This window comes from Ambystoma mexicanum, chromosome 1q (assembly GCF_040938575.1).
Source record: "Ambystoma mexicanum isolate Mex_15411 chromosome 1q, UKY_AmexF1_1, whole genome shotgun sequence".
Lineage (NCBI taxonomy): Eukaryota > Metazoa > Chordata > Amphibia > Caudata > Ambystomatidae > Ambystoma > Ambystoma mexicanum.
In genome coordinates this window covers 855,768,981-855,792,635 of record NC_090922.1, presented here as the reverse complement: position 1 = coordinate 855,792,635, position 23,655 = coordinate 855,768,981, and the positions used below count along the sequence as shown (strand labels likewise).

The following is a 23,655-nucleotide window of genomic DNA, read 5'->3' as shown; positions in this document are numbered from 1 at the left end:
ATAACCTACCAGAACTGTAGAATAGACAGGACAGCAGGTATATCTTAGAAATCTTCAAAGTTTATCAGAAAGTGTCCAAAATACCACAAGTAGACTTTCAAACCAAATGTACCCAAAATGATCTAATAGCCCCAAAGGGCTTGTCCTAAGGTCACGCATGCTTGGTTAAATGCAAAGAATCCAACCGGGTTCCCATGAGTCCTGGAGGTGATTAGAGTAGGCTGCCGCCATCTCCAAGGTGTCAGGGGTGATATCTTTGCTATTGCTATCTACCAGCTCACACCACAAATTAGCAGATCCATTGGTGCCTCTGTAACGCAGCTTAGTAAGGGCAGAGGGGAGGCAGACTAGACGTGCATCTGACCATGATTGAAAACAATAGTAAATCAAGATGTAGAACAAATATGGAAACATCCATGCAAAACAGTAAATTAAGTTGGCTCCATATTTTGGAGGCCACAAACAATTGTCTTAATGATGAGAAGAAACATCATATCACATATATTGGTTCACGATTAGCAAGTCAATTGTAAAATCCTGGAAGATACAAACACGGGAACAACTACTGTTAACGCTGCTGAACAATTTCAGAGCTTGATTTAGGTCATCATCTAAGGGTCCCAGCCATAGAGTACCACATGGAAGAAACATTGCAAAATGGCACTAAGACAACTGGAGACTGAGATTTTTAAAGCATGTGGGAGCCCAAAGTAGTACGAGAAACTGCTTTGTTACTTGGCCAAGAGAGATACCAAATAGGATACTGGAGAAGTCAAGGAACCCACTCCAAGTGGTTAATGTTTTAGGACCTGTCTATTTATACATAGCGTTAAAATTCCTTTTTTATCCTAAGTTCCTTACATTTGAAAGATGTATACATATGACCTTGCTGCAGAATACTCAATCTGTACAAGTAAATAAATGGAACAAAAGTGATATGTGATATAACCAATGAGGGATCCATCCGACCATATGGCTCTGTAATTTAAACCCTGCTCAATAGGATTGAAAAAACCCCAAAAAAACATATACATTCAAAAAGGAATGGAGTTGCCTTATTTACAACTTTCTTCTACAGAGATGACTAAAATGTGGTTACACACCACAATAGAGGAAGAGGAATCTCCAACCTGTTATACCCGGGCATTATTAATATAGGGCAACTGTATGAGACCAGCATGTACAGAATCATCAATAATGCATGTGTTTAACATACAAAATCCCAAATTAAATGCTGTGTGCTTATCATGCTCATATAATTGCAAACAATTGAAAGGGTCATGAAGAGCCATGCTTTAGCTTGGTTGTGGTGCACTGGGAGAAATTAGGCAAAAGAAGGAGCCACCCACTCAGTGAGGTGGCCGCTGGAGGCAGAATATGGAGGTTCCTCCAGAGAGTGGATTCTTTCACTTTTGCAAAGGAGTCTGACTGCAGGCATAGCACCCCATATGTTTCACCTATCACAGTTGCCACAAGGCAGAGATGGATCAATACAAGGCCGACACTAATTGTTATGTTTAGAGAAAGGTTTATGGGGGTCTAAATATAGAATTTGGCCAACATACAACTATGTAAAATAGGAACATTCAATAATAACAGTGGCATTTCCTTAGGGTTATTAGCTCTGTGTTTTAGCTTGTAAATATCCATCTGGGTTTCACTCTGTGGTGGTATGGAGGATCAATTCACAATCCCTTGCAGTCCTGGAGTTTACGCGTCCTCACATTTCATTTGTGTCGCGATGAATGATAAACTTAAATATTATACTTCTAGTCCTGGGTATGGGGGGGCCTTGTCCTCGGTCTCAGGACCACTAAAAAGGTTAAAGAACTGTACTTTCACTAAGAGGCTGGTAGAGTATGCATACATAAAGGTCTGGGTCCTACTTCTTTGACACGTCCCTTTGTCGGGTACTAGACTTATTCCCTGAGGGCCCTTTTTTGCTTCTCTCCTCATTGTACAGCCATGGCCCTGATGGAAAGCACAGGTTTTCACCTAAGACTACAAATTGGATGTGAGGCATCAAAGGTAGAATCAGGTTTTATTTTCATACAGCTGTGCAAACAAGGGTCAGGAAATTGACATAGTACACTTATCCCAAAATTGTGGTTCCTGAGCACAGAAACCTCAGTGTTTTTATAGGGTGTATACAATCAGATACATACAGAAAAGTCATTATGATATATTTTGCTGGTTACACCAACAATAAAGTTTCTAATGGCCCATCCAATGGCCCTGGAGGGCATGGCTTTACTCCCCTGTTCAAGATCTGTACAGATCTGCACAAACCTGCTTGCTTGGCCAGATGGTATGCACCGCTCCTCTAGCAGACCTTTCTACATAACATAATGTTAGCCGACTCAGCCGTGTCCTTCCTTGTTCACTTTCCCTGGGCATACACCTTACCACCATGGATACACCAGTAACAAGGCATTGTTGAGACATAACTGGGATTTCCTAAACTGTGGACCGAGCCTGACATCATAGGTGCATTGTCTTATGGGCTCATGTGTGCAAATCATCCAATCAGTACTTACTCTGCGCACCTCCTTAATCAAAGCAGCATCTCTTCACACCATCCAAAAACATGATTGTGGCTTAGACCGGTCCACGGTTCATGTAATAATAATAATTTGGCACTTATATGGTGCTACGAACCCTTAGGTATCCGAGCGCACGGTGTGTGGTGCTCATTTATCCACCTCAGAAGGATGAAAGGCTGAGTTTGGCCCCGCCGGGATTCGAACCTGCGTTAGCAGGACCTGCACGGATGTCAAAGCGAGCGCGCTACTCGCTGTGCCACTTGACTGGATTCCCACGAGGATCCCACATAATAATAATACACTTTCTGCTCCAACAGCCTCCTGGTCAGGGGAAGCTCTTCTGCACCTCTTATACTCTCCTCTACAAACTTTCTTCTCCTGTACCTCTCAACACATTCGCATATGTGCATTCCTCCAACTCACCTGGACTCGTTATTATGAGCCAGAAGAACAAGTTACTTTCTTACTTGGTAACGTTCTTTCGATGGGATGGTCTGACGACGTATTCCATATCTATGACAGGTAATCACCACAGCTGTGCTGCTTCGGAAACTTTTTTCGGCGTCTGCGTCCTGCGTCGATGACGTCGATGCGCCGTCGTCGAGGACCTCCTCCGACGTCCGACGTCATCCGATGTGATAAGTAGGACGCACGACGCCCGTAGCCTCAGTTGTAGTTTTTTCCCCCAGAACGTGTGACATTAGTCTACTGCCAGTCAGACACAAAGCCTTGCGGGAGGTAAGCTGCAATCGCAAAAGAAATTCTGCAGCGGGGAAGGTAGGGAGGGAGCGATATGGAATACGTCGTTGGACCATCCCATCGAAAGAACGTTACCAGGTAAGAAAGTAACTTGTTCTTCGAGAGGATTGGGTCCTCCGACGTATTCCATATCTATGACAGACTCCCAAAGCAGTACCAGAGGAAGGAGGAGGGAAAGAATTTAGAATCAAAATTTAGAATTGCCAATCAAATAGCAGAGCAAAGGACCGCCTTGCCAAAGGCCAGATCCTGTCCTCGGATGGAATCGAGGGAATAGTGACGTACAAATGTATGTACTGAAGCCCAGGTGGCTGCATCACAGATGTTGCGAATAGGAACACCACTCTGCAGAGCAGTAGATGCAGCCATACCCCTGGTAGAATGGGCCCGCAAGCCAGCCGGTGGGTCCTACCCGCCAAGCGGTAACACTCTGAGATGGCCAAAATAATCCAGCGAGACAAAGTCTGTTTCGTCACAGCTTGTCCCAAACGCTTTCCAGCGTAACCAATAAAGAGTTGATTGTCCACTCTGACCCGGGACATGCGTGAAACATAAAAGCTTAAAGCTCTCCTAGGATCAAGCCTATGGAGCCTCTCCTCTTCCTTACCAGGATGCGGAGGAGGATAGAATGCCGGCAGAACAACCTTCTGGGCCAAATTAAATTCCGTCACTACCTTCGGAAGAAAAGAAGGACGAACTCTAAGGACAACCCTGTCCTTATGGAAAACAGTGAAGGGTGGTTTAACTGCAAGTGCCTGTAACTCACTCACTCTGCGAGCGGAAGTAACCGCAACTAAAAACACAGTTTTCAGAGTCAACAGCCTCAAAGGGCAAGAATGTAAAGGCTCAAACGGAGCACCCATAAGAAACTTAAGAACAAGGTTTAAATCCCAACCGGGCACCAGGAAAGGCGACGGAGGGAACACATTAGTGAGCCCTTTCAGAAACTGTGAAATTAAAGGGATTTTAAAGTAGGAACACTCTTCAGACGAGCGCTTAAAGATGGACAGCACCGCCAGGTAACCTGTAATGGTACCCACTTGCAAGCCCCTGTGGGCCAAAGAAAGTAAAAAGGACAGAACCATGGGGATGTCACATGCAAAAGGATCCACATTCTGAACTCTGCACCAGTCGCAGAAATTACGCCAACGGCAACGGTATAGAGACTTTGTTGCTGGCCGTCGGGCCGAGAGCAACACCTCCATCACGTCTTCAGGGAGGTCCCAAACCTTATACCTCAACCTTTCAAAAGCCAAGCGTGAAGGCTGAGGGATCTGACCTCTGGATGGAGAACCTGACCCCCCTCCCGTGAGAGCAGATCGGCTCGGTAGGGAAGACGACGTGGAGGGCAGATGGACAAGTCGAGAAGGTCCGGGTACCACGTCGTCCGAGCCCACACCGGAGCAATGAGGATCATCCGGGAACCGAACTTCCGTAACCTCCGCAGCACTTGCGGGATGACGGGGACTGGAGGAAACGCGTACAGCAGCGGGAATGACCACTCCACCACGAATGCATCTCCTAAGGCTCCTTTTGGAGGAAATTCCCGCAAGCAGAACCTCTCGCACTTCCAGTTGACACTGGAGGCGAAGAGATCCACTTGAGGGGTCCCCCAAAGGGCGAAGATCTCCAGGAGAATCTCCTGAGCCAACTCCCACTCGTGAGAGATCGTGCTCTGCCTGCTCAGAGCGTCCGCCGTCACATTTTCGCCTCCGGCCAGATGAACTGCCGAGATCAAAACTTTTTGCTGGATGGCCCAGAACTCGAGCTGCATCGCCTCCCTGCACAGAGGAAGTGACCCTGCCCCCCCCTTTTTGTTGAGGTAGTGCATGGCCACTGTGTTGTCGGTCAGGATCAGGACATTCGTTCCTCACACAGTTGGCAGAAAAGCCTTCAGGGCTAGCCTGACGGCCCTCAGCTCCAACAGATTGATATGGAGTCTGGATTCTGACGGAGACCAACGACCGCTGACTGTCAGCTCGTTGGCATGAGCTCCCCATCCCGTGAGGGATGCATCCGTCACGATCGTCAAATCCGGCCAGGGAAGCCAAAATGGAGCCCCCTTCATCAAGTTGCCTTCGACGGCCCACCACAGAAGGTCCTGGGCGACCGAGGGCGGCACCTGAACTGGGTCCGACATCCTGCCGGAGGACTGCGACCATTGAATCTTGAATGCCCACTGCAAAGATCTCATCCGCAGGCGAGCCTCTGGCACCAGAAGAATGCAGGATGCCATGAGGCCGAGCAACCTCAAGAACTCGAACGCTGGGAGCGTCTGGGCATGCTGAAACTTGTGCACCATCTGCTGAATGTGAAGAGCCCTCACGTGGGGAGGAAAACACTGCCCCAGGAAAGTGTCGAGCACTGCTCTGATGTACTGGAGCCGCTGTGTTGGCGTCAAATGGGACTTCTTTAAATTGAGGGAGAAGCCCAGCCTGTGAAGGGAGTGGCAGGTGACGGACAGATGATCCAGGACTTGCTCGGGAGAGCTCCCCCTGATCAACCAATCGTCCAGGTAGGCGTAGACGTGAATCCCCCCCTTGCTTGAGATGCGCTGCCACCACCACCATGAGCTGGGTGAAAACCCTCAGGGCGGAGGTCAATCCGAATGGCAGGACCCAAAACTGAAGCTGCGATTCGCCAACCGCGAACCTCAGGTACTTCTTGTGCTTGGGATGGATCGGCACATGGAAGTAAGCATCCTTGAGGTCGAGAGACACCAATCAGTCCTGAAGCTGAAGGGCCTGGAGGACTTGAGAGAGAGTAACCATCTTGAACTTGTCCTTCCTCAGGAGTTTGTTCAAACCGCGCAAGTCCATGATGGGTCTCAATCCCCCATCTTTCTTTGAAATCAAAAAATAAGGGGAATACCATCCCTTGTTCCTCTCCGCTACAGGCACCAGTTCTATGGCACCTTTCTCCAGCAGGGCTTGAATTTCCTGCGCAAGGAGCGGATCCGGACTCTGCAAAGAGAGGTTCCCCGGTGGATTGTCGTGAGGCCTCTGCCGAAAAGGAAGACAGTAGCCGTGGGTTATGATCTCCAGAACCCACACATCTGAAGTAATGGCACGCCACTCTACAAGATGCTGCGCCAGCCTTCCCCCAACCGGCGAACCATGGCACATGGCCTCATGACTGAGTGGTAGAGGCTGCGGCGTTACCTGAGGGCAAAGAGGCAACTGCCCGAGCGGCCTTGGCACCACGGGTACCCTGTCGTCCACCTCTGGTACCCCTGCGTTGGCCTCTTTGACTGCCAGCTCCTCTCGCTTTACTGAATGACGAGTAATAGCGAAAGGAACCACCCCTCCATTGTTTTCCCCTAGGACGAAAAGGCGGAGGTTGGCGAACTGCAGCGCCCAACGACTTCGCTGCAGCTTTGGAGGTCTGCAACCTCTCAAGGCTCTCGTCAGCCTTGCTGCCAAAAAGGTGTTCACCGTCAAAGGGCATGTTGAGGAGCCGGGACTGCACATCAGGAGCAAACCCCGACTTCCGCAACCACGCAAACCTGCGTATCACGGTGCTCGCCGCCATGGACCTGCTGACGCATTCAGCCATGTCCAAACCCGACTGAACGGACTCACACATGGCATCCTTACCATCCTGGACCATAGCAAGGAAACCATCCCGTTCGTCCCCTTCAGGAATATGTTCAGCCGCTAACGCAACACAGTTCCATAGAGTGTGTGTGAAAGGGGACAAGGCACAAATGGAGTTGGCCGCCTGAAGCGCCATACCACCTGAAGAAAACACTTTCTTCGCCCAGCCATCAAAACGTTTGTCATCCCTATCAGGAGCGATGGTAGGGTACGACGCCTGCTTTGCCGGGGCCGTGGCCGCCTGCACCACCAAACTCTCCGGAGTGGGGTGCCTGGTCAAGTAGCAGGGGTCGCTACTGGCTGGACGGTATTTTCGCGACAAGGACCTGCCCACCGCCGGGAGACACTCCGGAGTAGTCCAAGCCGCCGCCACCCTTCTCTGTAGAGCCATATGAAACGGCAGTACCGGGTCAGTTGGGGGACCAACATCAAGGATGTCCGTGAGATCATCCTGCACAAACTCCCCTGGGGGAGCAGACCATCCCAAGTACTCAGAGACCCTAGCCATAAGGCGCCGGTACGAGGAATCGGCATGAGAGCCAGGCTCAGGCCTACAAAACTCTACCTCCGGAGAGGTGTCCAGTCCACTGGCATCATGCAGTGACTACCTCAAATCGTCAAATTGACTATGGGCCGAGACCATCTCATCTGGAACCTGACTAGGAACCAGGCCATCAGAATCCTCATCCACCTCCGAAATATATTCCAGGTGGTGAAAAGAAGGCACCCGAGAGTGCTTGCTCTTAACCAGAGCCTTCGACACCCCGGCCTCGAAAGGCGTCGAGGGCGTCGAGTGAATCGGCGCCAGCGTCGAGAGAACAGGCATCGGCGCCGAGAGGATTGGCGTCGATGTCGAGTAAATCGGCGTCAACGTCAGATGCAGCGCCGCCAGCATCGACGGCGTCGACACAGTCCTCGAAGCCGGAGCTCCGAGCGTGTCCCTCGACGACCTGAGCGTCGACGGCTTCGACGACTTCCTCGGAGCCGGAGCCTCGAGAAAGCCTGTCGATGCCCTCGACGCCTCAGGCGTCAATGTCTTTCTCGAAGACATCACAGGTGCACACGGTCTTGAACGCGTCGAGGACCGCGACCTGGAACGGGTACGTCGAGAACGAGTCCCCTTGTCCGAACGGGACCTCTCCCGTGACTCGTGCCGACCACTCTTGCGAGCGGTGTCCCTGCGACTCGAGAATCGCCAGCATTTTCTTCCCAAAGGAAGCCCATTCCTCTGGCATCGCACGGCTGGTGGGGTAAGCGACGTGCCGGGCAGAGTCCTCAGAAGAGGACCTGGAAGACTACCGCTGTCGGTGCTTCCGAGAATGCCTCGAAGAGGCCGAGGAGTGGTGAGACCGACTCCTAGAAGGAGACCCACGAGACTTCCGACGACGACGACGCAGAGAGTCACCTCTCGAATCATCCGTCGAAAGCCCCGCAGACTTCGACTTCCGGGGCTTGGACACCCGACCTACCGACAACTTCTTCTTACGTTCCCGTAAGGCTTTGGACGTGAGCAACTGGCAGTCGATACAGTCATCCGTGTCGTGGGCCTCCCCGAGGCACCAGAGGCAGGCGTCGTGCGAGTCCGTCACCGACATCTTGGACCCACACTCCCCGCACTTCTTGAAGCCCAGACGCGGGGTCGAAGACGAAGTAGAAGACATCTTCACACAAAGGATTTTCTCACAAAAACGAACAGGTTCGAAGAACCGAGAAGAACAGAACTCCAAAGAGTCGAGGCGTAAACGATATTCACGAAGCAACACGTTCGCGGAAAAAACGGAACTGAGGCTACAGGCGTCGTGCGTCCTACTTATCACATCGGATGACGTCAGACGTCGGAGGAGGTCCTCGACGACGGCGCATCGACGTCATCGACGCAGGACGCAGACGCCAAAAAAGGTTTCCGAAGCAGCACAGCTGTGGTGATTACCTGTCATAGATATGGAATACGTCGGAGGACCCAATCCCCTCGAAAGGCTCATAGTCATGAGGATGGATTATGAGGATTTGGGCTTGGCCCCTTTCTTCCACCCACAAACCTCATCCTCATATCACCTAGCCTCACTATTGTTCTCCCTTTCCTCCTCCTCCTGACTGTTTCCTCCACCGTTCTCTCTCTCTCTCTCTCTCTCTCCATCTCTCTCTCTCTCTCTACCAGAGGGGTATTGAACTCCAGGCCTCGAGGGCTGCAAACATGTCAGGTATTCAGAATATTCCTCATTAATAATCCAATACATTTACCTTCAATGATTCTTAATGACTGCATATGTATGTCATGACTCATGAATAATAATGACAAATATCTTGAAAATTCAACATGTTTGTGACCCACGAGACATGGAGTGTGATACCACTGCCGCAACCTCAACCTTCTCCTGATGTCTCCTAACCCCCAACCTCATGTCTCCTTTCCTCCTCCCTGATGTTCTCTATCCCACCCCTTGTCATGTCCTCCAATCTCCTGCTTGATATTCTGCCTTGCTCCCTTCAGACTATCTTCTCTGCACACCTCTTTCTTCACACTCTCATCCACTCTTTCTTCAGCCTTCCTATATGTTGTTCCTTCCCGCCTCCCATATACTGATATTCTTTCTCTCTCCTCCTCCCATCAGCTGATCCTCACTGCACTCCATCCTCCAATGCACTGCTGCTCTCACTAAACTCCTCTCTCATGCTTCTTTTTCCACTTCTTTCCTCCTTTCACCAGTATCCACTCTATGTGTTTCTTCCTCCTCCTTTCTTTGCTTCCAACAGCTTCCACACCTGACTTGCACCCACAACAATGAAAATGTCCCTGCTATGAGCCATCCCATATGGGAGTGTTGACATCGGTACAAACTTTTGATAGCCGGTTTAGCATTGGGCTGTCGGTTTCCGTGAATCACTGAAAAAGGGTTTCTTCTAAGGTGTGTGCGTTGCATAGTGAGCCGATTTCAGGGTTGGTCACCATCTTGGAACTGAAACATGTTTTCAGAATGACACTGAAGGGAATCAATCTGGAGTAGCTGTTACCACCACAGAGTGAAACCGTTTTAGAAACACTTTCAGTTGCGCTCTTCTATGTAGGCTGCCACACAGGCATACTATAGCTTGCAGGGACATAAGGCATTCACCTACTCATCGCCACAGAGGCCCCTTGAAATGGCATGAGAATTAAGTGAAGGTTGCCTGCAATGATACCAAACCTTTGTCCTGAGTCAAGTTAGGATGGCCCAGTGAGACCGCAGTGTACCCACTCTCGGCTGAGTATTACAAGTCAGGTGATGGGAAATGACCCCCATGCCCACCACAATCCTTAACCTCAGGCACAGGGTCGGGGGCTTTTTCACACGGCACTTGGGTATCTCTGCAGAGCACATAAGTATTCACATCGAATGGTCTGCAAGCCTGCTTTCAAATTCGGAGTTGGGCTCACCCTGATTAGTAGAGACATGGGAGGCCTGGGAGTCACAAACAAATCACAAGCACATTATTAGAAAATAAGCTGTTACAGCCGACACAGGGAGCTGATTTTCCGAGACACACCAACACAAAGCAGTTGCTCCTAACTCCAAGATCCTGGATGGAATTCTGAAGCCCTCAGCAGGTGTGCAGATTGCCATTTAAATAATTTCTGATAATGGATCTGAAGGGTAACATGGGAAAAATTATGAGAAGTCGGGAAATGGTGGAAAAGTAAAACAAAGAAACCCTGATAAATCCACTGAGCGACAGTCAATAAAATAAAGAAATTGATTAGTCAAGCAAGGGCATTATTGAAATGCATAGATTAATTTAGGCTGTATAAGACATAACAAAAGGGACCAAAGTTTCAGGGTTTTGAGAAAAGTGGTCGACAGAAATGTCGAAAGCTCAGAAGGAGCCAAGGAGAAATTAAGGATCCATGGGTTACTCTGAGCTATACCACAGTCGGCCAATGAGAACAACACTTTACAGAGAGACTGCTGGGAGCTATAACCCAGATCCTGGTCCATGTAGACGCTGTTCGGGAGAGAAAGTTGGCAGGACCTGGCAAGGGCCTGTGAATTACTGGAGGAAGAAGGTGCTGTTAGCATGCAAAGAGATGTAGTGAAGACTTTGGCAAGAGCCAGCGATGACGGGAGGAAAGAGAGTTTTGTTGGCGTTCTGGGGACTCTAGCCCAGAGCTGGTGATCCCGAAGAAAAGGAATGCAGGCCACCCCTGCTGTGGGCTCTAGCCCAGGAGTACAGTCATTAGTTGGTGGGTGAGAATGTCCATATCCGTGAAGCACCCAGGCAATTGGGGTCTGGGATTGATTCTGGTAATAGTCTTGGGTGTCCGGAAAGGTAAGGGACAATTATATATGTTCTTGCTGGTAGTCATATATAATTTGATAGTCATATAAATAAAGTGAGCTGATCAAGATAACGCAACATGTCTTAAACTACGATAACTGAGACTTCACTCTATCATACCATACTGCTATGTAAAATGCCTGTTCATATTTTGAATTATTTGAGTCCTACTTGGACACATTGAGGCAAGCATACATTACCAAGCAAAGGTCTATGGAAAGCCAGCCTGCACTAGGGGCCCATTCTTTTTCCAAGACAAAAAACAAATATTTGAAAATCCAGTAGGTCTGGCTTTGTAAATGTAGAGTGGAAGATATTTTTGAAAGCTTCCACAGGACAAAAACCATGTTCCCTCTACATTTGCATTGGCATGCCTATTGGCTTTGACACTGCTTGTTATTATGCATGTATCTCTGAAGAGAGCCACAATGCTTCCATGTCACACGTTCCGTTGAATTTCCAAGTTCCCTGCTTGTGCCACACCTATGTGTGTAGTAATCTCGCTGACTATGCATTCTCACAGAATTGTGACATGTTTTATTTGCAGGTCAGTGAAGCACTGCTATTTGGATTAGACATTGGCGTGTCATTTTTGCATTTCATTCTATATATTCACAACAGATGCAATACAAACTGTGGGACAGTGTGAGTTAATTTGATGGACAGTAATGTGAGACTAAATATGTGCTCCTTTACTGTATTGAAAAATCACATTAAACATATTTTGCAATTGGGGAAAACGTCTTCAGTCTACTGTGTGACTAGAAACATCGCAAGCTGATTTCACCCAAGTGATGCGCATCACTGCTGATCCCCACTGCCACCCTGCATATTTGTAAAATGTAATGGAAACATTAGCATTATCTTGCACAAATGCCAATCTGTAAGCAAAGTAGTTCTTTACTCTGTTGTTGAAATTCATTCATCATGTTTATAATTTGTTTATAATAGTTTCATTTCATCATAGTGATGCATTGCATTACAGCTCAAAGTTGTTTCACAAGGAAAGTTCATACAGAAAACAAACACTATCAGAGTTAAAAGAATAGTCCAGTAAAACATTTTTTTAAAAAAATAGATAGGCAAAATTAAAAAATAAATACTAGCACTTTTTTTTTTTAAACTTCCTATGTAAAATTTTTAGCTATTCAAGCTCTAAATTCGCAAAAGCAAGCACATGGGCGCATCCATTTTGTGACATGGATGCCCGCCTGTGCTGGCTTTTGCTTTTGCGGCACTAATGAAGGAAAAGCCAGCCAGCTGTAGTAAACAAAAGGTACCGCTGGGTGGCTTTTCCTTCATTGGTGCCGGGACTCGGAGGACGCGGACCGGAGACCAGAGCAGGAAAGCTGCAGCTGAATCTCGGTAAGTGCTATTTATTTTTTGAAAAAAATAAGCACTAGCTGCGTTTTTTTTTCTAGGTTTTCCGGGCTGGAGGAGAAATAAAACCGCAGCTTTAAAAACATTGTATTTATGTTTTACAAGGCCTACACAACTTCCCTCGCCCCTCTCTTGCTACGCGTATATGAAGAATCCATTGAAAGCGGATGCCTTCCCCCAACACTACGGGAAGCCAACATAATTCTCCTACACAAAGCCGGCAGACCCGCTGACGAATGTGCATCCTATAGGCCAATTTCTTTGATCAACCTAGACAATAAAATCCTAGCCACAATTCTTGCTTCCAGGCTCCTCCCCCTTATGCCAGCTCTAGTGATTGGAGACCAAGCAGGATTTATCCCAGGGCGCAGCACCACCTATGGCATCAGGCGCCTATTTGGCGTCATGGAGGCCCTGGACCCATCGCAACAGGCAATAGCAGTGCTTCTTGACGCCGAGAAGGCATTTGACTCTGTGGAATGGCCATTCATGCTAGCAACGCTTAGACAAATGGGTTTTGGCAACTTCTTTATTAAATTGGTGTCATTATTGTACAACAGCCCCCGATCTTATATTACACTAGGGAACACCAGATCCACATGCATTTCACTTGAACGCGGAACGAGGCAGGGATGCCCACTTTCAGCTCTGATCTTTGCTCTCATTATGGAACCCCTGGCTTCCAGACTACGCGAATTCCAAATACACAGAGGCCTCAAATTAGTTCCCCACAAATTGATTGTCTCCCTCTATGCGGACGATGTTATATTATTTGTCAGCAATCCCCAGGAGAACCTTAACCCAGTTATGCGGGAGGTATTAAGATTTGGGCAAATGTCGGGACTGAAAATCAACCACTCTAAATCTGTGATATTCCCCCTGACCCCTCACACGGTGCAATTCGCTGATGACCATGGTTTTAAATGGGAGAACTCAGGGGTACGCTACCTAGGCATATTCATGTCACGTAACCATCACGAGATATATAAAGACAATTATGTCTCCACGCTCACCTCCATTCAGGAACGGGTACACAGGTGGAAAACGCTCCCACTAACACTGTGGGGAAGGACCTCTCTTACGAAGATGGTTATACTCCCCAAGCTTCTGTACTTGTTTACCAATATCCCGCTACTCCTCCCCAAATCCTTCCTCCTGAAAATCAAGGCTGCAGTCCTGGAACTGCTATGGGCCGGTAAACCGGCGCGCATGGCCTACGACACCCTGGTTCTGCCGACGTCAAAAGGAGGCCTTGCGCTCCCGGATATTTGAGAAGTACTATTGGGCATCTCAGGCACAGTTTTTAAGCCACTGGTACACGATCCACTTCGTGAGTCCTCATGTGCAGGTGGAACGTGCTCTGGCCTCTCCCGACTTGCTCAGCGCCGTTATCATTAGTCAGATCCCAGTTCCGTACAACACTCTAAATACAGTCCTCTCCACGTACGCAGTCTGGAAGAAAATGGCTGCCAAATATGGGGTGACCGTGAGATACTCCCCTCTGCTACCGATCAGGTTCATCCCGGGTGTCCCGCTTACAAATGAAAAAGTATTTTTAATATGGGCCGACAAGCTTAATATCCACTCCTTCGGTGATGTCTTCCCGGGAGGCACCTTCCTAACGCCTCAGATGGCCACAGATAGGGGCGGAAGCACCTCACTGGACATCTTTCTTTATTTCAGACTGCGTTATACCCTGCAAAAAATACTGCCCTCTTTTCCTGCACAGCCCCCCACATGGGATCTGCTGCACAAAACCATCCAGGCTGGGGGAGAGGGGAGATTGGTCTCGGCACTTTACCGGTCCCTGGTGGCAGACACCGGGCAACCCAATGCCAGAACTCAACAAAGATGGGAATCGGACCTCCAGACGACGATAGAGGCTGGGGACTGGTCCTACATTCTATATCAAACCCAGAAAGTCGCGGTGAATACACAATATAAACTTATACACTTTAATTACGTCCACCAAACATATTACACCCCTGCCAAGAAACACCGTCATCACCCTGAAGTATCGGCCCAATGTGAACGTTGTCCAGCGGCGCATGCCGACTTTTTCCACCTGGCATGGGATTGCCCCGGAATTCAGCGGTTCTGGGCCTCAGTCCTGCAGATGGTCGCGGACATTATTGGGGAACAAGTAGCCCCGTTACCGTTGGCGGCCCTCCTCGGCCTCACAAAATACCTGCGCCCCGCATCCCGCAGACTGGCAGCGCTCCTCCTGGTGTTGGCCAGTAGGCGGAGAGCTATGGCCTGGAGCCGGGGCCCTCTACCCAAAATTGGAGATTGGAAAAAAGATATTACCTATTGTCAGGATGTAGAGAGCGAATTTATAAGAACCCTTCCACTGCATGCTCGACCCCCCGACATCTGGGGGCCGTATATTACATATTTGCTAAACAGTGCAGCTCCTTCCACTACTGAAGGCCCCTGATTCCGAAACGGATCTGTGAGATTGGGGGTCACTATATATTTGTGCCTTAATGGTGATTGACAATTAACCAGGAAAGTCCTAATGCTTGTTGTTATGGGCGGGAGTGGGGTGGGGCGGCTCCACGGCCGCACCCGGGAGCGGGAAATGTTAAGTTTTCTTTTCGCTTTATTCTATCCCCTTCCTTTCCCTACCCTCTCCCCAATTCGTCCCCTTTTCCCCTCTGTTCCACCTTGCTATGTTAGTGCACCCGGATGGTGTGCTCGTATTCTCTGTTGTTCTGTAAAATTTCAAAAATAAAGTTTAAAAAAAAAACAAAAACATTACAGAGCAGCGAGAGGACACCAAGGCCTCTCTTACTTTTGCAAGAACTCTGTGTCTGTGAGGTAAATCTAACGCTCTCTAAAGTGAGACGTAAAAATAACAAACACGAGGGACAAAGATGTGCGTGGTTGTAATAAGCAGTTAATTACATGCTAAAACCACCCGATGTGTTTACAAGCAACATGTTGTACATTGTAACCATGAGTAACTGAGCCAATCATGCTTGAATTGAAGCCATTAAAAGTCTTTTATCTGTATTACATTCTGCACGCTGACTTACTGTTATGATAAATGGGACGGTGTTGATCATTTCAAGAATGAAGGGTATCCTCAGAATCTGCTCCCAGATGTTTCCCTGTAATAAAAAAAGAATAAATGGCAGTGTTATCCATACTTTATTTTAACAGATTCTATACCTTGAAAAACTATAGCTATTAATACATCAACTAAAGGATTTGGAGCCCATTAAGATGTCAGAGGTTATTGTCATGCAATTTTTGGGTGCATGCAATCTCCAGAGTTAGGTAGATGTACCATATAAAATATGTCAGGTGCACTCGAGTTTCCTCAGATTTAGGGAACTTCCTTCAAAAATAGTGAAAATGACTTATGGTGCTGGGAGAATTTAGGGATCTAGCTGCCCCTATAAACTAACTAAGAAAAACAATCTCCCTCCCCTAATATCAGGGTTGGTCCTCTCCACTCTACAATCAGCTAACAAAGAGCTCATTATGATAAATAGGGCATATTTGTAAGACAAAAAGAATAACATGCCATCAGAATTACTTACACATTCAATTTACTTAAATTCAAAAATGTAAAACAGACATTTTTATCAATACGTGTATAACATAATCACACACAAATGTTGATTTGACGAACGGCAGGTGTTTCCTTAATGATTGTCCACAATTATTCCAAAATATATAAATGTACAAAGAAATGTACACATATCAATGTCCAGATTGTTCATGATCATCACAAACCCAAATGGGATCCGTATTACTAGTCCAACGCATTTCAAATAGTAATCTATTATTCTTCTGGGAGCTGAACCATCGGATTTTCTCACAGTTTATGTTTCAAATCAATTCCAAGTTGCTAAGAATATCTTATTAGTGAAATGAATCACAAATTGATCTTCAGTGGAAGATAGTTGGCTTCACAAGCTGTGAGGAAAAAGGCCGCCCTTTGAAAACTGTCACCAGCACTTCGGATAAGCTGAAGTGCCATCATATCCTTTTAAATAGAGCAAGAGAAAAAGATCTAACAATTTGCAGAGGGCGTTGTCCAAAAATGGCCATGCCCTTTTCCAAACTGCCCTGTCATTTCTGCATTGTTGAAAGCGGCCATGTGCTGCCTCCTGCAGTGGAGCCACAATGGCCCCCTCCTAATATATGGGTGTCCTCCTCCCCCAGCACAGGGGCGAAGCTTGGGTGGGGGGGCGGTGGTGTATGGGGCATTTCATCCCCCATGTGTGCCCAGTTGTTGAATTCTGAGAGTGTTGTCTTGTCTAAAGGTGTGTCAGGACCAGAGCTATCATGACTGGTGTTCGTCATTTCATTATGTGTTTTTCATTTAAGTACTGATCACAGCCATTTTGTAACATAAGGTTTGCCCAGCATGTAGCAATTAATGGAAAAGGGGATACAGGGACAATTAATCCCCAGCAACCCTTTCATGTGCAGTCTTACAAATCTTCATGTAAAGTGCTTATTTTGGGATTTTTAAGCGTGATGGGCCCTAAGCCCTTTAAAGCCAACGTCCCACCGCAGCTCCTAGAACCTCATTATTTATTTTGAGAAAAAAACAAATACCATAACAAATTTACTTAGCTCCCTGCTTGTGTGACATGCAAAGCCGGCTTACTTTTTGTTTCCCAAATTGCACATCGTATCCACATAATCCTAAACATGCATCATGGCTGTTTCAAAAAGTGAAAGCCTTAATCAACTTTAGTGATAGTATAACCAACCAGCAGCAGAATATACAGACATCTCAAGTCGTCTCAGTGTCACATATGACTCTGACATGCAGCCATGCTTTTATGTCTTGCCTTTTGTCACGAGCAGCACTGTATTTGCAATGGTAAAACTACCAGTACCAGAATGCAGAGAGATACACTGCACAGGATGCACCACTAACAGCGAACACAGGGCATAGTTAGGTCTTTGGGATAGATAGCCACTATGGAAAGATTGCCAAACAAAGTACCTTAAAATCAAATCAAATAAATAAATACATTTAAATCAGCCTGCTGAACAAACCATACATTTACTTATGTTCTGCACCTTCACTTGCAAATTAGAAAGACAACACAATCCGTCATAAGTCATGTGTGTGCAGTCCACCCAACCCAGGCCTTATTTGGTCTTGGCATTGTGGTGCCTGTACATCGGGGCTTATAGTACAATTAGCTTAAAGTTTGTGTTTGCATTTGCAGTTGTGGTTTTTTAATAGCAAAAACCTAGGTAGGAAGAGGTGGAGCTATATCCATTGTGCTGAGGGTGACATATCAGGTAAGGAGGGAGGGGTTAAAATATATATGTTGTATGGGATGTTGCAGCTACAGGGATGGGTTGTGATGCTGGAATGCATGCAGTCTAGGTGACAACTTGGTCTAGAATGTTGTTCAGTAGTACTTTGGTGGGAGGACTGATTTCATCTTCTGGACTGGGGTTAACGGGTACCAGATGGTTTGCAACTTTTTGTTGATATGTTTTCAGAAGGAGAGGGACAATATCGGAACCAGAGGAATCCGAGGACAGTGATGTCCTGCCACGTGTAGCAGATACTGAATGTGAAAGAAAAACAGGCTCTCTCGTAAAGGGGGGTGGGAGTAGGGGAGCAGTGGTAAAGACTAATTGATGTTAATGTAATGGTTGTGAATTGCACTGTGTGTTTGGTTTGCATTTTTGGTTGTGTTATAAAATTAATAAACTTCTTTAAAAAAATGTTTTCAGAAGGAGAGAGTAGAGTACTGTTTATAGAGAACCCAAGTGATTTGGCAGTCAGGCCAGGTCAGGTGTGAAGCTGCCAATTTGAATGTTAACCTCCTCAGATGGATGACTGAGTAGGACTTATTTTTGTTTCTCGGATTGAGCTTCAGTTAGGTGCTTGTTTTCCAGGCTGGGATGAAGGTGTGACATGTCCTAGGTACTAGCCTTTAGGTATTACTTGGGACCATCCACGTATTGGTGGAGTGAAATGTCAGGGCCACTGGGAAGTGATCACAACAGCACCATGTAAGGATTAAAGATCACTGGAGACTATTGAGTCTTGTGGTGTTAAACGGGATATCATTATGCCTCCTTTATTGTATATATTGGTCTAAACCCAGTCGCTCTGTGAAGAAATCCGCGTTGCAGGGTTCCGACCTTAGATCGACCTAGCCGCTATTTTGGGAACATCCTCCATTTTGATTTCTGTTTGTTTATTTATTTATTTATTTATTTATTTATTTATTATTTGTTTGTAATGCGTCGGTAGCCTGCAGGCATCAGGGCGCAGAGAGACAAATTAGAGTTAGGCAGAACGCTATGTGGAAGCTGGGGTGACACATTATTTGAAGAGATGAGTCTTCAGGTTTTCACCTAAAATTCAGGAAATCACTAAAAACCAGGCTCTTCAACACCACAGACTAAATCTGGAAACCGAAACTGCAAAAAAGATGACTAATCCAGAAAGGACACGGACATCCCCGACCCGAGAGGGTAGCTCCCACGGCACCTGGTCGGGTGATACCGGATAGACTGGAACACAGGCGGCACGCACGAAGACTGAGCCAACTCCCCCAGACAATCCCAGCAACACTTTCGCCCGTCCCTTAGTTACCGCCAGGTACCACAGTGGTGTGGAATTGTCGAGCTATTGGAAATCACCACTCTACCTGAGAGGTTGACATTGGCAGGTGAACTGGCCACAGGAGTATGAAGGGAGGATAAGGGGAGCTATGAGAGAGCATGTTAGAAGTGGGGGCCAGAGGAGTAAGGAACCTTGTATGCCAGTCGCACCCAGATCAGGACAGAGCCGCACCAGGGGAGACTGCGCAAGCCGAGCGCCTGAATTCAGCATAGAGATGCAAACTAATCAACCCTACTAACAATTTCCCTTTCTGCATACACATCTCAAACTCCAAACCAAACACAACCAAAATCTACAGCACAACAAACTGCACAAATTTCACTACATTGCAAGAACAAAACAAAAACACGCATAGTCTTGCACAACATTACACGACGACTACCGGCCGCAAACACCCCAGGCCCAGCCAACGGACCCACCGGGCTGAGGCTGCCAACAGCACATCACTGCTCTCTTGCACTTTTCCTGCCTCCTCAAACTAACTCAACCTCCCCTCCTCTTTCAGAGCCGCCAGAGCGCCAGGGAACCACTCCAGTGGTGATAGTGCGCGGTACAAATGTCCTTTAACATTAACATTAACATTAACACTAAAGATTATCAGGTTAGGCTCTGCTCTCAAAATACCAGGAAGATTGTTCCACTGCTGAACTGCTCAGACCGGGAAAGATTTCCCGGCACCTGTAGTCCAGGATGCCTGGGGTATCTGTAGCTTGCCAGATGTTTGAGATCTTAGAGCCCTGTTAAGGATATATCATGTGATTTGGTTCTAAGGTAGGATGGAGCCACTCCGTGCAGACATCTGTGCACTAGAGTCATGGACTTAAAGAGGATTCTCTCCTCAACTCCAAGCCAGTGGAGGGATCTTCTAGCCTCCGTCACATGACTTCTTCCATTGATCCCTTTTATGACTCGTAATGCATTGTTCTCCATTATCAGGCATTTACTGATGCATTTTTTGGAGGCTCCCCACAGCAATGAATTACCATAGTCAAAACGTGCCAGTATAATGACCCTGGATATTGCGGCCACATTATTTTCTGTCAGAAAAGGGCATATAGCTCTCATTAGCCTACTATAGTATGTGTTGTTTTTATGAAGGTAGTTTGCCTGGGATTCTGATCCCAAAGACGCCTCCAGCATCATCCCAAGTGTTTTGACATGGGGGACCACCTTAATGCAACAGTCTTTAATGGTAAACTCTTCATATTCTTTGCCGAGCTTAGCCCTTGCTTGACTAGAGCCGAAAATCATAAGCTCCGTTTTTTTACTGTTCAAGCACATCCAATTATCTTCCATCCATTTGTCTATCAGATTGTAGATGGTTATAATCTTTTCCTTATCTAGTTGGTATTCTCCCTCAAGCTCAAACACTGTGTATCATCGGTGTAATTAGTAAAATGAACGCTGATGGATTCTAAGAGTACACATGGATATTTCATAAAAAGGTTGAAGAGCAGAGGGGAGATACTAGCGCCCTGTGGTACACCTGCACTTATAGGGGTGGGTGATGAGAACTTCTCTTCCCAGTGTATTCTGGCTACACGGTCTGTAAGGAAGGATGCTAGCCATGCCAAGGCTGCCTTGGAACATCCCGCTGTTCTCTCCATGGACTTGTTGTAACAAGGTGTGATCAACAAGGTCAAAAGGCAGCACTTAGATCCAAGAGCATTCGGATCCCTGTTTTGCCCTTGTCTACTATAGAAAGCATGCGTGTTTGAAGATCCAACATTGCAGTTTCCGTGCTGTGGGCAGCATGGAAACCCAACTGTTGCTCATGCAGGATATTGTTGGCTTCCACGTGTGCCGGCAATTGTCCTGTGGCGATTTTGTCCATGATGTTTAGTATAAAATTGGTGTTAGTGCTGGGGCGCATGTTATTGGGGTCTTTGGGATCCAGGCCTGGTTTCTTTAACAGTGGTGTGATGGTCACCTTTTTTATGGCTGTGGGAATCTTACCATCATGGAAGGATGCGTTGATTATCTTGGATAGCACTGGGGTAAACAGTTCTTTGTTTTCCAAATTCATTTTGGGGGGATTAGGTTTTCGGTGCAAGAGGATGATTTCATCTTGGCTAGCACCCTCACCATCTCAGCCTCGGAAAAGTTCTCCAGTTCATAGGGCTGTAACTTGGAGATGAAAATCCTTAATGGTTGTTCTGGCCAGGATGATGGCTTCTCTGGCTTTTTGAGTTTTATTTTCAAAGGCTTTTTTTACGATTTCACAGTCCTCCTCCCTTGGAATATATGGGGGGGACATGGATTTCGATTTCTCATAAGATTTAAGGATATCACAAATCTTACTGGCAGCATTAGGTGCAGCCTCAATCAGCTAATTGTAGTGCTCAGCTTTGGAATTTTTAATGCAGTTTCTATAGTTGACATTTGCCTGATTCCATTGCTCCTTCGATTCAGGTGAGAGATTTTTTTGCCAGATTCTTTCTAGTCGTCGTTTCTCTATCTTAAGGTCGTGAAGTGTGCTGTTAAACCAACTTTGATGGTTGCTAGTTTTTCTGACTATTTTGGATTTAAGAGGGGCATATTGATTGACCATCTCCGATATGACTCGTATAGTGTTGTAGCAGTTGCTTGCATGAGGCCCCGGTTTGAAAGCATTCGCCTATTTGGCAAAGGCAGGGTTCTAGCTGTTCTGGGCCTATACCTTTAAAGTTTATGCTCTTAGTTCTAATATGAGGGCTATGTTTGTGGCTGGGTACTTCTGGTAGACAGATCTCAAACATAACTTTAAAGTGATCTCACCAAATGCATGGCTGGGTTACTATGTTCTGAATAGTAAGGTTGTGTGTTACAACCCAGTCTAACTGATTGCACTTCATGGTGGTAGGTTCATTATTCTTTACCAGGAAGTCAATGTTTTTAGGGACTTTTCAAGGCTAATGGCCTCTTTATCCAAGGGATTTTGATACCATCTGTTTAGATGGCCTACCAAGATTGAGGACGAGTTAATGGATTTCAGTACATTAAGTTGCTGTGTAATCTCACAACTAAAGTCTGAAACAAGAGATGGGGGTCTATAAAGTACAATAAAATTGATGCACACAGGGGTTGGGGAGTATTTAAGGTGGAGGGTTTCACAGCCAGTGCAGGACATTGAGGCTTTAACAAGGCTAAATGATTCTCTTGCAATAAGGGCTACCCCACCTCCTGCCCCTTTATCCCTGTTCTGATGGTATAAAGTGTATCCTTCAGGGACTGCTTTATTGCAATACCGGTCCAATAGGCTCTTTAAGCCATGTTTCTGTAAGGAATAATATATCTAGCTTCTCTTCTATTATGAGGTTGTGTATGTTTTCTGTTTCAAAGTCACTCTGTGATCTAAAATAGTGGACAGTGTTCTTCTGCTCGTAACCTTAGCTGTTCTGACCTTTACATAGGTTAATGTCTAAACTGCCATTAGGCTAAATGTTTGGGTTGTGTAATGAGACCATGTCCTATGTTTGACCTGTAGATGAAAGGATTACTTGCTCCAACAAGTCCGATCCACGGACATACATTGAATACGATGTTGTTTAAATACTGAATGTGAACACTTGTTGAACTACATTGTATAAGACGTGTACTAAGGCTTAATGTCAAATTCGAAGATACACTGTTGCCATTGTGACTTGTTTTCATGCAAACTAGAAGTAATCCAAATGCATATAGTTGGACTAACTAGAGGCGAACTCGGCACAAACCCTAGACCAAGAATAATTAACTTGCAGAGGGGCTGGACATTACGATTGAAAACTGTATAAAAGATACAAATATTTAGACGTCCAGTACCTCTCACTTCTCACACCGAAAGGGCTGGTATTCGCTGTGATGTACTGAGATCCAGATAGCTATCTGATACTTTGTTTCTTTGCAAACTGTACAGTTATTTGAATAACGATCTGAGAATCTTTATAAGCCCGTGTTTGGTGTATTTCCTTTTGTGGTACTCAGCCTCGATATTTCTTTTTGCTTTTACAGAGGTACTAAGTAGGCTACCCAAAGATGCCCTTCTGGACAGCTTGATGGGTGCCTGTGAGATAAGATCGGAGCCAGTTGAGAATTGAGCCAGAGAAGACATTCTGTTTGTGAGCAGGCTGGTCAGTGTGAGGTGTTTGGAGGGGCTGCATGTGGCAGAGTGATCGAGGGGGGCGAGTGTGGCCGCCTCATCTGCTTTAGGATGGGAGCAAGGAGGCATCATTTTTATGCACAGTTGGATTAAGTGACACAAGGCTGTCAACATAGAGTCCCCTAGGCACTCTAGCCAGGTTGCCATAATAGGTCTTCTAATACATCGACTAATCGTGATAGACTGGTTGCTCTACTGTCTTCTAGGTGCAATATGGAGGCTCCTCGCTCATCTTTAATTGAAATTCACTGGAAATCCTCATACAGAAAGTCCAGAAGCCGGGCTGAAATCATGGGTCTTCAATGTGTAATGATGGAAGTA

The 23,655-nt window shown here is 46.6% G+C and overlaps 1 protein-coding gene across 1 annotated transcript in view; it reads right to left on the bottom strand.

The window, feature by feature from the left end:
- Positions 1 to 23,655, bottom strand: part of KCNT2 (potassium sodium-activated channel subfamily T member 2) — a 2,640,974-nt gene that overhangs the window by 1,214,607 nt on the left and 1,402,712 nt on the right. Inside the window, exon 7 of the mRNA XM_069641505.1 lies at positions 15,631 to 15,705. Within this exon, the coding sequence (XP_069497606.1) occupies positions 15,631 to 15,705 (75 nt within the window). The remainder of the gene's footprint in view (positions 1 to 15,630; positions 15,706 to 23,655) is intronic.